Raw genomic sequence first — 16,221 nt, 5'->3', positions numbered from 1 at the left:
AAGTGAAATTTGGGCTGGGACAAAAATAGTTTTTGTCCAAAATAATGTGATATTTTTTCCCAACATATGGCCTTTTCGACCCAAATATTGGCAATTTTTGCCCCAAATAGTGGATTTCTGTGATTTTTCCCTGACCGGGGGTAAACTGGGAGGGAAAGGGCAAAATACCCCCTTTGCATCGTCACTGTATAAATAGAACCATCATAGGAAATTAGGTGCTATAGTAATTTAGGTCTTAAGTATAACAAACAGTTCACAAACAACAAGTTACATGACTAAAACTGAATTTATACTATATACATCGCTGAGCGATAGCGATTGGTATTTAGCCAATGAGGTAGAGTGCTTTTTGTTGCACCAGGAAAAGCACCCTACCTCGTTGGTCAAATACCAATCGCTCATCACTCAGTGGAGTATAAATTCAGCTTTATACAATACTATACCGTATTTCGTCAAATAGTCGCCCCCCCGGTGGGGTCACTCAACTTGCAATACTGACCGCACGATCGTTTCCAAAATCGCAGAAAAAGGGGTAATTTTTAGGGCTTGTCCGCGGACAAAATTGTCCGTGAAATTGGAAAAATAGGGTGTTTTATCGCATCGAAATGTCCACGAAATAAAAAAAAAAAAAAGGGTTATTATTTTCTCCCGATCCCGTGGATAGCTGACCAGATAAGGAATAAATTTGGTTTCCTACTTCGTACTCATCCCATGATCAATATTGTTCTCGGTTCTATTTCGTGCGTAGCCTTAGCATAAATTCATGCAAATTTTGCAATAGCCAATTTATATGCAAGGGGTACTACATGTTCTTAAATTCTGTGATGCCCTGTTAATTACTGAAAAAACATTCATAAAAGCCTCGTCCTTGAAATGTTGAAATAGGGTCCAAATAGCAAATGTGTCTTCGAATCTAAAAATAGGGGTGTTTCAGAGTACCATTTTGTCCTTGTTTTGGAGTAAAAAGGGGTCAATTTTCATGATTTGTCCTTGAAATCGACTGCGAAAGGGGGTAATTTGTACTTGTGGTAACGGTCCTACGTGTCCCCCCTGCCAGGGAGTGACCCCACCAGGATCGCCCCCCTCAAATAAATGCCCCACACCACTTTTTTCAACCAAGATGTTTCAAAAATGCTGATATTTCCATGCTATCTTGTGTAGTAAGCTTACCAAGTTGCGCACATGGTCGATAATAGTGTCAATAAGTGGCGAAAATCTGGATCAGAAACCCGGAAGTGAGCCAGAAGTCAGTGTTTCTAGTTCATAATTTGTCATTTTAGCGTGTGTTTTACTTTACCTAATGATTTTAACGGAATTATCGTTCTAAAATTGACCTTGAATAAACGCCCCCCCTTGGGAAAATGTAACGCCCCAGGGGGCGTTTATTTGACGAAATCGGTACCTACAATTTATCAACATCTATTTCAATAACAACACAACACTTAGATAATTTATGGGTATGTACAACTATTACTAGGCAATAAAAAACACTGTTCTACCAAGTGGACAAGCTTACCAAGTAGAGTTGGCAGGTTTTTTTTTTTTCAAATTTCTGATGGCATGAAAAATCTGATAAAAATCTGAATTTTTTGGCAAACATGTTTTGAAAAAAATACCATCTTCTTTATTTGGTAATCAATGCTTTACCAGGTTTAATTAAAAGGTATCAATCATATGTGGATCTAAAGCTTGTATAGGGGAATGGAGAGATTATTCCCATCCCAACGGAACATAAAACAACTACAACTTTTTTTACACACAAAGACAAAATACATCAATTACACTGACAATACTTTTACATCATACACTCATACAAATGTACACTATATATGTGTATAATATATCACATTTAGCATACATAGGCCTGTACCAATTCAAATACTTTTCCACAACTGTTTTTACACTCATAAATTTTAGTATTACTTTGAGCAATTTAAGACCAAATAAAAAAAACAGTGTCTCAAAGCTGATAATAAGTTTGTTGTGGTACATGTTTATTTTTAAAACTTAAATTAAACCCACTATTCAAATATTTTGACCATTTTATGTACAATTCTTTCAAATTTTATAAAATGATTGTCAACATGTGCTTGCCAGTACATATTCAGTGAAATTTGTGGAAAAGTGATCTTTACATGCAAAAAATTATTAATGAGGCTGTAGAAAAATGATTCAATAAATTGTGCATAAGCTTTGAGACAAAAAAATTTCTTTGCCTGGTCTGATAATTAGAAAGGATGAAATTTAATAATAATAATATGAAAAAAAACACCATAACAATAATAACAACCATTACTATAATAATTATTTGGTGAAATTTGAATTATTCAAATATGCTTATTAATTTATGCAAAATTTGAATGTGAATTAATTAATTAACATAACGGTTATATTATTGAATATTATCACACAATTAGAATATATGAAAAAAATTATGTCAGGGTAAAAAGTAATTTCCCTTAATGTCAAAATATATGAAAAATAAAGCTTGCCTTAACATACATTCATAGATAATAAAGATAATAATTAAGATATTATTAATAATAATAATAATATAAAAATAATAATAATAATAATAATAATAACTAATAGCTGGTGAAATGTGTAGTGAGTTAACATGTTATAATATATTTCAATGATATTCAGTGTAAGTGCATTAATGGTTGCAGTGAAAAAAGTAGTGCAGACAAGAAAACAGAACAAAACAGTGTATATTTCCCAATAAAAACCAGACATTCACAAATACAATGACCTATCATGGCAAAAAGTTGTATCTTTACATTCTACATTTACAACCATACTTTCTTTTATCCATGTGATACCTAATACAAACTGGAAATGCCAAATGATGCACATGTGATATGCATGTGATATAAACATGCAGTGTCCATGTGATGTCCATGTGGTGTATAGGTGTTTGCAGATACTAAATACCCAGCGAGCTACATTACCCCATGCACATACTGGCCCAATCACACTCTTGTGATGCCTTTGTATGTGCATGTAATATCACAAACAATGTGATGTCTATGTGGGTGGTGTGAAAATGATACCGCATAAAATATGGTAATGTATATGCCCCAATTTTGGTTTCCAGACATCATAAAACTTCCACACCCATATAGATCTTTAAACTTTTCTACAGTTGGTAAATGACATGCTAATAAATATGATTCTCATGTGATGTCCCAACATAGTACATATGACACCCATGCAGTGTCCATGTGATACAAACATCTATGATATTGAAGAAGAAAGTATGATACTATGAATGTATGCAAATGCAAGATACATCAATTTGCCATAAGAAGCTGCAAGAACATTTTTACAAGAAGTTTTTACCTCAGCATCAAGTTTGGCAGGCTTGACGAGTTTAGGAGACGAACCATGTTTCTACGACGATGACCACGACGATAGGTAATCAAATGCAAATGAGATAGAAAGAAGGGAAACAAACGAGTGCACATGAAACAAACAGTACGCACAAAATGCTTGAAGTGCCCCAGGAAATGTGTGTGTGTAATAATTCCCATATGGCATTCATGAGATGTCCACATGATGCCCACATGGTATTCATGAGATGTCCACATGACATGCCTGTGATGTCCACATGACATGCCTGTGATGTCCATGTGACATGCATATGATAGCCACATGACATGCCTGTGATGTCCACATGACATGCCTGTGATGTTCACATGACACGGCTGTGACATCCACATGACATGCATGTGATGTCCACATGAACAGTGTGATTTTAAAATGATTTTCATGTGATGCTGTGACACAAACCGTGATATGTTCACTTTTTTATCTTTATTATAATTACTCAAATATTATTTTACTGATTTGATTCATTTCCATATTGTTTTTATAAACTACATCTGACAGTTTAATAATGGCAATAAAGAGATTAGTTGTTAAAATTTCATGTTAGTGGTGCATTTTGGAAGAGAAATGCTATATAGAATGTAATGTATTAAAATATGCAAGATGGATTTAAAGGGGTGCTTTAAGCATATTTATCTGAAAATCAAATCTATTCAAAATTTACCAAACAAAATCAATAATTGAATCAAATCCTTCAGCTACTATTTCAAGATGAATTGCGCTATTCCAGTTGAAATCCATACACCCCCTATGGAAGACATGACCTTAATCTCCCACACAGGGAGTGTGAATTTCAAATAGAATCACCCATTCAGGTAGCCCCGCTTGAAATTTACACACCCTGATTGGGAGATTAAGGTCATGTCTCCAATAGAGGGTGTATGGATTTAAACAAGAATAGCCCATTAAAACAGAGATGGAAGGCAAAGCAAGCTTTGCCACACCTTGAAACTGTAACTTCAGAAGTTTGATATCAATTAAGGAATTTATGTAATAAATTTCAAATAAATGTGCAAGTAGATTTCAATTTTCAGTTCTTTCTTTAAACTTGCATGACTTACAAAAAATCAAATACTTTTTAACTGACTAAATACTAGAATAGACAGTGCTCAGGCAATGGGGAGATGCTGAATGAAGGGGATTGAATATAATTAAGAAAATATATGGGAATTAATTGAACAATATGCTTATGATAAATTTTGACTGAGTACATTATTATTATTAGTATGGTGGTACGGGTGGCTATAATTGAAGGAATAAGGGCAAGCTATGTTTATTAAAAGGTAAAAATAAATGTTTTGCACACAGCTATGTGTTTTTTAGCAATTACTTTAACCTTTACTTTTAAATACTGTTTTTAGTTATCTAACAATTTTAAAATTATGAGTTTTAGTACTTTTATGCTACCTAATTTTTAACCTCACCAGAGTGCTGTCACCAGGTCAACATGCATCAGATGTTGTTGCTATGAAGATATGTGATTGCTGCTCATGTTAAGATATCTCAAATGGTGTGAGAGGTGTCAATGGAATCATACACAATGTTGCAGCCCCCATACCTTCACAGCAATAACATCTGCTGAAGACACTGGTTAAACCAGTGAAAGCACTCTGATGAATGTATAATTGAGTAGCGTAGAAGTACTAAAAACTCATAATTTAGTTATTACTGCTAGTTATGAAAATGCATCTTTATAATGTTAAATATTGTTTTCGTTTCAAAATAAATGTGCTTCCTTTTTGATGAAACATATTCCAAATGTCTGCGACAATTTGGACATATATGCAATGGGTTATTCCAGTTGAAATCCACAACACCCCTATGGAAGACATACCTTAATATCCCACACAGGGGGTGTAGATTTCAAATGAAGTCACTCATTCAGGTAACCCTTTTGAAAGTCACACTCCCTGTGTGGGAGATTAAGGTCATGTCTTCCATAGGGGGTGTATGGATTTCAACTGAAACAGCCCAAGCTGAAGGCCAGTGAGAAATGCTTAATGATTTGTGGTTCAATGCTGTGGTGCTTTTATTACATATCCACTGAGATCATGCTAAGAGATCATCCAATTACAAGTATCATCATAAACTTGGTTAATGAAAACTTGACTTTCATAGGCAAAAATGAAGTGCAAAGTTTTGTAACACATTTCTCAGGGTTGTGCCATGCACTCACCTCCTCGGAGAATATGGCTAAACGTTCCTTGGAATGGGATTTAATTAAACAATTTTTAGATATGATTTGGAAAGTTTATTATCAAATCCAGTAGTAAAAGATGTTTATTTCCTCAAATTTTCCAGTGACATTTCTCTAATAATCAGTTTCTTCAACAGACAGGCAAATCAAAACACTGCTCATTGTCCTTTTAAATCCTTTAAAAGGTCCAAAGCCTTTAATAAGAGGATAGTGAACAGTGGTATGGGTTGCCAGTCTGAAGAATCTTATAGATTGTCATAAAAATATCCCTGAAATGAGTACAAATATTCCATCTTGTACTACTGGATTTGTTCCGATTTGATACAATGAACTTTCGAAATCATGTTTCACAACAATCCAGATGAATTAACTAAAAAAAAGAGAAGTTAGATACTTCACTATATATGAATTTTATGCAATTTATATTGAAAGAATGAAACATTTTGGACTTCTTTGTGATAACTGTTATCAATTTAATTATAGACTTTACACTAATTGTTAGCTCAAACTAAACACATCACAAAATTAACTTTCAGCAGAAGACTATATCTAAAATCCTGTATTACAAAATATTGAATTATGAATATTCACATTGAAATATCGTATATTTTAGATCTGCAAATTTTTCTACCTCATTTTCTTCAATAAAATCATAATTGTTGTCATGGCGACACTTTGAATGTAAGAAAAGAATTCTTAGTCAGTGGGTATGGTTTAAAATTTAGCTTTAAATTTCATTGTTTCCTGTAGGCCATCTATTAGATGACAGTGGCCATGTTGTCATGGAACACACTTGTTGAAGGGGTTGTTTCAATGTGAAATTTGTACATTTTTGGAGTTGTCCCAAAATAACAAATTTCCATATACGAGTGGAAATTCAAATTTCCAGTTTTGTGACATGTTCCATTAGATAAGGACACAAGCAAGTGTACTGTAAAAAGTGTGCTGAGGCTTGTGGATCAATGTCTAGCCGTTGTGACTGTGCGTAGCCCACTATAAATCACTGCACATTTTTTCTTCTTTTTTATTGTGTTAACTGCTTTTGGATATATGTGATGCAGCTAAGCATTGACAAGCTAAGTGACCAGATATGATCCAACCAGGATAAAGTCGGCAATAATGAAACTGAGATATAGGTAAAAAGAGAGGAGAAAAAAGAATAGAAGACATAAGAAAATTGATATATAAAAGGTTCATAACTTTGCAACCAAGTATTCAAGAGACCTTGGGATTCAACATCAGTAAGTGTATAGTACTGAGCAAGTTAGTAAAATTAGTAACTCATTTTTCAACATTTCCGACTTTGGCCTGAGTGGATCAGATCAGGTCACATATTCCCTAATATGGTGAATATGATGTTCAGAAAAGATATCTTACACTTCCCATAATGCATTTCTGCCCTCTACTGATTTGCTATTCTATGCAGCATGGGTCAATTAGTGACAAGAAATCTCAATTGCAAGATCTGGATGAGCTCTAAGGTATTTTTGTCACTTTCAACCAATGTTGCACTGAATAGCAAATCAGTACAGGGAAGAAATGCATTGTTGGAAGTGTAAAATATCTCCTCTGTGTGATGTTAGTGCCCTGAAATGTGGATGCCAATGACCTCTAAGGTTTATCCCTGGAATTGAGGTTATAGCACAACTTTCACAGTCAAAGTTCCTTAATGGGATAAGATGTTGTTAACTGGTGTTTGGGCATGAGGCAATTAGAATGACAAGGGTAACATACTAGTAAGACAATATTTACTTGATATTTTACAATAAATTCTAATTAGAATTCTGTGAAATACGATTTATGATATACATTATGTAAACTTTACATTTTTTTATAAAATATCATAACATTATAACATTATATATATATCAAGTCAATAGGATAGACAAAACGTGAAGAAAAAAACCAAAGGAAAGCGAGAGAAAGAAAAACAGCTCATAATGCCTAAATACAAAATTAGGTACAAAATTTCAACAAAATAAACTCAGAACTAATAAAACAACAGAGTACCAACTGATATCCAGAAGTATAAAACACTTGAAGGGACAAAGAAAGATTAAAACCATTCAGAATAGAGAACCATCGACTTGATAAAAGTTACTTTAATTCAGGTTTAATTACAATATTTATCTAAAATCTATTGACACACCAGCAAGAAACTTACATATTATAAAAACATCATTATGTTACATAAATGTGGGAGTATTTTAAGGGATCCAAAATGAGCGTTTATTATGCGTTTTAGACAGTATTTTTGTGGGACATGAGAGCACCTCAGACCTATCGAATTGCATTCTGAATCTGAAGCATGTCTTTCTGATATCAAATAATTTTCATTTTTAAAATCACAATATAATACAAATTTTATGACAAATTATAAAAATTGATATTTTTCAAATTTTGATATATCACAGTCCTCGAAGTAAATTTTATAAATCTAATGATATATTCTTAAAGTGTATGTAGCTGGGAGGAAAAGCCGACGGTCAATTCAAAATTTTGACCTTTTATATTGAAGATATGGATTTTTTTCCCAAAAAGACCTAATTTTTTTTGGTGTTTTGGGAAAAATCCATATCTTCAATACTGAAGGTCAAAATTTTCAATTGATCGTCGATCCCACCTACATACACTTTAAGTATAAATCATCAGATTTATAAAGTTTCCTTCAAGTACTGTTAAATATCAAAAAATCAATTTTAATGATTTGCCATAAAATGTGTATTAAATTGCAATTTCAAAAATCAAAATTATTTGATATCAGAATGACATTCTTCGTATTCAGAATGCAATTCGATATGTCTGATGTGCTCTAATGTCCCAAAATAAATACTGTCCAAACGCTCATACCCCAGCCCTTAAGATAATTCTAGATATTAAGCATGAGTGTTTCTAGAAACTTTATGTAACTTACCCCTGGCCTTGGAAGTGACAAGTACACTTGTTTTTCAACTGAAAAAAATCATTACATAATTTTATTGTTATCTTTACAATGAATGATATGCAGTCGAATATCAAAACTGAACTTTTGCTTCAAAATAGAATTTTTTAAACTTTTTCTTTACATTTTGTGACACTTGATGTATTTGCTTATTTGATTTTCTATCCCAAGCAGTTAATTCTGTTTGCCATCTACTTCTTCATGGACTGAAGAGATACAGACAAACTCCAAACAGTCAAAGTCTCAGCATCACCCGATAATGAGGGCCGATTGTTCCATGAAATGAGACAGGCAAAACTGCTACGCACATACCGCATATTTTTACGGTCTTTCGCGTAAGACACACAACGCTCTATTGTGTATACACTAAGACACAAAACACTGGCTTGATTGTTAGACACAGCACGATCAAACGATAGGCCCTCATGAGTATGCAAGAATTCACAGCAAACAATGCACAGGGACTTTGACTATTGGAAAATAGTCTGCATTAGTCTATGTATTTTTGTTTGATTTATTGTTTTATAAACATAGATTCAGGTTTATGTTTATTGATTGATCAATTGATTGACACAAATTTACCACTAAAAATATTACCAATTTCTTTAACCTGGACACACTCCTCTGGTTTTGATTGGTTAAAGCCATAATGTATGATTTTAAAATATGAAATTAACTAATTTAAAGAAATTGTGTGTTTGAGATTGATTTGATTGATCAATTTTTTGACTGATTGTTTTAGTCACTCACCATTTTTGCCCCTGAGGACATCACTAATTTCTTTCACCAGGACTGAGAGTTCATTCATCTGACTTTCCCATGTGTCAATGAAGACGTCTACACTCTCCTTGGCTATCTTACTACTAGGATTTATTGCTACAGTTAGGGCCGAGGCAATTATCTGAAAAATACACAAAACATTTGAGTATCACATGTATTGCATGTGGTTATCACATGTCATTTCAATGTCATATGCTATTGACAATATTGAAACTTTTCTTGGCTAGCTGAGTATACATGTATTGCATGCTGCTATGTCATAATGTTATAGACAATATTTAAACTCTCCTTGGCTGTCTTACTACTATGATTTATTGCTATAGTTAGGGCCGAGGCAATTATCTGAAAAATGCACAATACATTTCAGTATCACATGTATTGCATGTGACTGTCACATGTATTGCATGTGACTATCACATGTATTGCAAATGACTTCACATGTATTGCATGTGACTATCACATGTATTACATGTGATTATCACATGTATTACATGTGATTATCACATGTATTACATGTGATTATCACATGTATTACATGTGACTATCACATTTACACCACATGTTACAGATAACATTTAGACTTTTCTTGCCTACTTATTAATACTGTTGTAATTGTAAATTTAAACTTATGATCTCAACACAAAATTAAGGCGTACCTCAAATTTTGGTCACAACTTTGACCTTCATCTGGAGACTGGCAACCCAAGTTTGGGATCAGTGACCTTTTGGACACTTGACCCCAAAACCGGTCGTACACTCTGGGTAACTTGTATCGGCCCCGTCGCGGTTGAGAGATGGTTGGTTGACTCTGATGTAAATTGACTCCTTCACACCCCTTTCAAAGTATCTAGCGTCCCGGTCGAGGATTTTGACCTCATCCAAATCAACTTGGTGGTCGGGGATTCAATGTGGATGTGCTGGGAGACTTCCGACGAGGTAGTACTCGGACGACGGTGTTCTGAGAATCTGGTTTTCAAAGATCTTTCAGTCTCACCAATGTAAGATTCTGAACACTGGCCCCGCAAAATCCTCGACCGGGACGCTAGATACTTTGAAAGGGGTGTGAAGGAGTCAATTTACATCAGAGTCAACCAACCATCTCTCAACCGACGACGGGGCCGAACAAGTTACCCAGAGTGTAATGACCGGTTTTGGGGTCAAGTGTCCAAAAGGTCACTGATCCCAAACTTGGGTTGCCAGTCTCCAGATGAAGGTCAAAGTTGTGACCGAAAATTTGAGGTACGTCTTAATTTTGTGTTGAGATCATAAGTTTAAATTTACAATTATGAATTCTACCAACACAGATGAACTTTCATGCTAATACTGTTGTAGTTGTTGCAGTTATGATATGTGCAATGGAAAGTAATTGTGTAGTACAATAAAGTTCTATATCCGATTGCTTTAAAACCTATGCACACGATTTACAAGTATGCTGCAACTGCTTGCTGTTAAACTTACCTGTGGAGCTAATGTTCTGAGGTTGTTCTCTGCATAGTCTGCACTTATTGCTAATGGAGCTAGGGTTGCTACATGACCAAGTATTCGACATGTCTGTGGGCAAATAAAATCAAATGTAATGACATTGTACAGTTTATTCAAACCAGGACAATTGGGTATCTGAATCCTGGCACAAAGGTATTGTAATACATATCCCCAGTGTCATATATAAGGAATATACAGTCACATTTAATATCAACACCAAATAAAGTAAGACCAACGTAGCAATGTTTTGATAGAAGTTGTGATTAAAGAATACTTGACCCTGCTGCCAAATTGGGCTCACAATCCACTTTTTGGCAACTCCTTACAATCTATCTAGTTTCCTGACAGACACTCTTCATGCAGTGTTAACACCTGAGCACCATATCACATTCCAAAATCATCTGAATTTTTGCATGAGTTAATTTTCACAATGTCAGCAAAATTGAAATTAAAACAGGTAATAAATATACCAAACCACAGCTATGCATTATGTGGATGAAACAATTAATACATGCTCTCAAAACATAGTAGAGTGACAGTTTATATGATGCTCTAGTGTTCAAATATGCAACCTTGTTTCATAAGAGACTTTGTATTGGGGCATGGAAATAAGGATTTCTTACTACTCGACCTACAAGGTAAGAGCAAAATGTAACTTGACTTGTTGGGAGTTGGACTTTCTTTTCCTTGCTCTTTTTTTAAAAAGCATAATTGTAATAGCTTTTCAGCTTGGCCTGAACATTTTGCTTAAACCTGGTCCCACCAGGACCCAAGTGTGTGTCCGCCTGGACCAACTGGTTAAACGCTACAGTTTGCACTGCATGAAGTTCTGGTCTTTCAATCAGCCCAAATTGGGCCCGAACTGCCCTACCACAATGCATTTACAATACTGAAATTCTGCCACTGGTGGCTCAAATCCTGTTACACTGCATTGGAAGCACAAGATGGCATCCATGCTCACATGCACATGTTTAATCTGTACATATGACACAGTTGGCCACATACATAAGTATCAGTACTATACATGTATGATTGTTTCCTTTCCTTCAATCTTGGCTTAGATATTTTGAACATTTTCTCTCTGCTTTACCTTTAATTTCAATGTTGTATATGTTCCCATCTTTTCAACCCATCTTCATTCCTCAAGATAAATATGTTTTTACATATGGGCTTATTTTTTCCATACCTGAATTTGCAAGAGACATGGCATGTTTTTCAATGGGTAAAATGGCTTTTTTTTTCCATAACTTCCAAAAGTGTTTATTTTTTCCCATACCCAAAAAGTACAGAATTTGCAAGTTTATACACATCTGTATTACTCACAATGCACTCTGTTTTGAATTCATACACTCCTAGAGCCACATAGCCAATCAGAAAAGCCATACGAAAAATAATGGAGAATATTTTGTGAAATTGCACTTTGAATTATCAACCTCTAAGAACTATTTTGATTGGTTACTAAAGAGAGTTATATCATGTATTAAGCCAATCAGAGATATGGTAAGAATAGTCAGCAAATTTAAGCTTAAAATTGCCGAGAGATCTAAAAGCTCTATTTTGGTTGGTTGATTGGATGATTATGCCTGTGGGGTTTGGATGTAAGTAAGTAGCTGTTGAAAAACACCACATTAAAATGGTGCGAGCAAAGCGAGTAAGCCGATCGCTTGATCGGAGCACTATCTTTTAGCGATCAGTAGGGATCAGGAATAGGCTATGAGGGCACCACCCCTTTTTGCTCTTTTATGATGAAATATCATAATCCACTCCCGAAATGTAAAAAAAAAATCTGTATCCTGATCAGAAAGAAACCGAAATCCAAAAAGGAAAACTTACATCCCTGGGTTAAGCTTACCTCTTGTAATTGTTCTGTGTGTTCTGAGAAGTCATTGGTCTTTTCTTCTAATCTATCTAAATTACCGGATGCAGCCGCATTCTTCATACTCGCTAACAAAGAAGCGTCATTTATGGTACGAAAGATTTCATTGCACTGTGCTAATGCTGTGGTTTGTAACTGTTGGAAAGACAAAATATAATAGAAATCAAAACAACACAATTGTTATATAGTTTAACCTATATATGTAAGTTGGTACAGATTATAAACTGAGTTTTCTTTGATTCTAAAAAAACACCTGTGGTTTTCAATAACACAGTTTGGTAAGACTTACTGAATAACTGCTTTCATACCATGAGATAAGATTAGGGTTAGGATTAGAGTTCAAGTAAGGTTTTTGAGGGTTATAGGGTAAGGATCAAGATATTACACTAGGATAAAGATTATGATTGCAGGTGGCAACAACTATTCAAAATTTACTCCCAAAGTCCAAAAGAATTAGAATGCAAAAGGTGAACTCCATACCAAATTAGGTTTAAACTATTGGCCAGCAACCAGAAATGAGCAAAGCGATTTCACAACTTATGCGCTTGATCAGGAAAATGTTAATTTGATCCCATTTTCATTTTGACTTTTCCTACAAAAATAACAAATCATCAAGTTTTTGAAGATGATTTTGGATCATATTCACAGAGCATTTTGACCAATTTTGTCTCAAATTCCCATTTTGGATGGATTGGTATGACAATCCAAGAGTTGCGCCTGAAAATGAGTGGCAATCCCAATTGCTCACAAAGGAATGTACTTTTAGGGACTGGTTACTATTTATAACAGGGTGAATGAGGGATTTCAAATTATTTTGACAAAAAAATGTGTGTTCCTCTTCGCTTCCATTTAAAAATTCGCATTTTATTTTATGAAATTTCTCCATTTAAAATTTCACATTTCCTCCCTTTCCATGGCAAAAAAATTCGATTCCCTGCTCTTGCTCACAAAAGTTTCACATCCACCCATAAAGTACCCCCATTCCTCCCGACATAAATAATGACTTCTCCCTTACACTGTTCCAACTATGTGAATATGATTGTGTCAATAACACACTTTTCCAGAAAAGGTAGGACAAATACTGCATACAAGCACGTAGACTAAGAACTCAGTTCAAACATTAGGAAATGCACTTGTTTTATGCATGTACCAAAAACATGATGCTCTGATAAGGTTTCAATTTTGCACTTCTTTCAGATATACTTTTGCACGTCTCTGAAATATTATGACAATGCATACATCTCTTGGGTTCAATAAACTTGTGAATTTAGGGTTGTCCAAAGTGGTTAGACTAGAGAGTCTGTGTAAAGGGCTATTCCAGCTGAAATCCATATACCCCCTATGGAATACATCTGTCCTTAATCTTCAATACAGGGAGGGTGCATTTCAAATGGGGTTACCTGATTGGGTGACTCCACTTGAAATTTATACCCCCTGTGTGGGATATTAAGGTCATGTCTTCCATAGAGGGTGTTTGATATCAACAGGAACAGCCCAGATCTATTATATTGGACTGTCATACATTTAGACCAAAAGTGGGGTCTACAGCATTTACTGCCAGAGGACAGAAATGAAATGATTTTTGGTCTCTATAAGCAAGAGCATTACAAAGGTTTGCACACTTAGCACTTGTTACTGGGCATAATGCATCACACACAGAGTACATACTTTAAAATTAAAGTTTGCCAAGTATGTAGCAAGATAATCCACAGGAAGTATAGTGGGATATTTTAGCAGTATTAATTTTCCGTGATTTGAACAATCCTGAATAATTTTGTAGTTTAGTTTATTCAAGGTGTCAAACAGAAGTCTAGATGTGTTTTCAGGATGTAGATTCCTTGCATGCTAGGCACATTGTGTAATTGGGTTGTTCCATTTGAAATCACACTCTCTGTGTAAGATTTTGGAAATATGTTCCACAGAGGGGTATGAATTTTAACACATTAGGCAACTCCATTTGAATTACATACACCCTCTGAGCAAGATTCAACCTGAATCATCCACAGAGGGAGCGTGAGTTTCAAATGGAACTGTATAATGTGCTTATTCAATTCAAAATTCATACTCACTCTGTGGAACATATTTTCAAAATCTTCCAAGTTTGCCTGGTCAACCGGATGAAAACACCTCACAACCTAGTCCATGGCCTAGTCCAGACTCTCTAGTGTAACTTCTTAAAGGTAGTTCTATATACAAACCTGTTTTCTGAGGTCACAAATAGTTTGTGACAGTTGTAAGACACATACACCAAGTTGGTCCTCAGTAGCTTCTGTGTCACCACCATCCTAAATGTAGGAAAACAAGACAACATTAGGTCAAGTAATATCGTCGCCCTCACCAATTTTTTGAGATTTTCAAATAATTTTGTTCTTTTTCTTATTTGCTCCCTTACTTTGTTTCTCGATTTGTAGTGATGAAAAGATATTATGAAGTTCTTGGTTATCATTTATAAACACATTACAAACACTTTCTTCAAGCTAGGGGTAGGGCTTTGGGGAGATAACAAAAATATTAGGGGCCTCCCTGTTTTTAGGGAAAATCTTTAAACCTTGGCATTTAACCCTACATATGTCACACAGATGTGCACATTGTTACTGCGCAGTTCGCAGTGCACAGTAATGAGGGTTGTTAACATTGTATGCATTGTTGCGACATATGTCAGGGTTTAAAGGCTTTCAGGATTTTCATAAAAGGTCTATTGATTAGTAGAAACGTTACAAACAGCTATCCACCTGTCCGGAAATTTTGGAAGTCAAAACTTAGACATATGTACACATACGCTTGGATAAAAGCGGCGCGACATTTAAGTACACCACAACTGCTCTTGTAACATGGGAGATCTTAAATTATGAATGTTAGCATTATCCATTGCTCAAGCTTGAACACCCTGAATACACAGTAATGTGTGCTATCGGTTGTTTGTATACATATTGCAAAAAAGAAAAAAATCAAAACATGAGCAATGAGGATAAGCATTGGTCCTTGAATTGAACCCTGTGGTACCCTACATTATTTTTCATCACCAACTGACAATGGAAATGCCAACATCTGCCAGCATCTTGGGTCTTTCTTAACCCTGGTATTCAAAGCCCTGGTGTCCACATTGCAAAAAGAAAAAATCCAAAAATGAGCACTGAAGATAAGCAGTGGTCCCTGAATTGAACCCTGTGGTACCCTACATTATTTTTCATCACCAACTTACAATGGAAATGCCAACATCTGCCAGCATCTTGAGTTCTTTCTTAGCCCTGGTATTCAAAGCCCTGGCATCCATATTGCAAAAAGCAAAAAAATCCATAAATGAGAAGAGAAGATAAGCAGTGGTCCCTGAATTGAACCCTGGGGTACCCTACATTATTTTCCATCGCCAACTTACAATAGAAATGCCAACATCTGCCAGCATCTTGAGTTCTTTCTTAGCCCTGATATTCAAAGCCCTGGTGTCCACATTGCATAAAGAAAAAAATCCAATAATGAGCAATGAAGATAAGCAGTGGTCCCTAAAGTGAACCCTGGGTACCCTACATTATTTTCCATCGCCAACTTACAATGGAA

General features: G+C 35.0%; 1 protein-coding gene across 1 annotated transcript in view; it reads right to left on the bottom strand.

The window, feature by feature from the left end:
• Window positions 1–16,221, bottom strand: part of LOC140168048 (alpha-catulin-like) — a 39,976-nt gene that overhangs the window by 14,643 nt on the left and 9,112 nt on the right. The window contains 6 exon segments of the mRNA XM_072191354.1: window positions 3,343–3,393; window positions 8,502–8,539; window positions 9,279–9,429; window positions 10,767–10,859; window positions 12,643–12,801; window positions 14,865–14,951. Coding sequence (XP_072047455.1) covers window positions 3,343–3,393; window positions 8,502–8,539; window positions 9,279–9,429; window positions 10,767–10,859; window positions 12,643–12,801; window positions 14,865–14,951 — 579 coding nt within the window.

Source organism: Amphiura filiformis, chromosome 13 (genome assembly GCF_039555335.1).
Source record: "Amphiura filiformis chromosome 13, Afil_fr2py, whole genome shotgun sequence".
NCBI classification, from domain to species: Eukaryota; Metazoa; Echinodermata; class Ophiuroidea; order Amphilepidida; family Amphiuridae; genus Amphiura; species Amphiura filiformis.
Note: the sequence above shows the minus strand (reverse complement) of the source record. Positions and strands in the feature narration are given on the sequence as shown.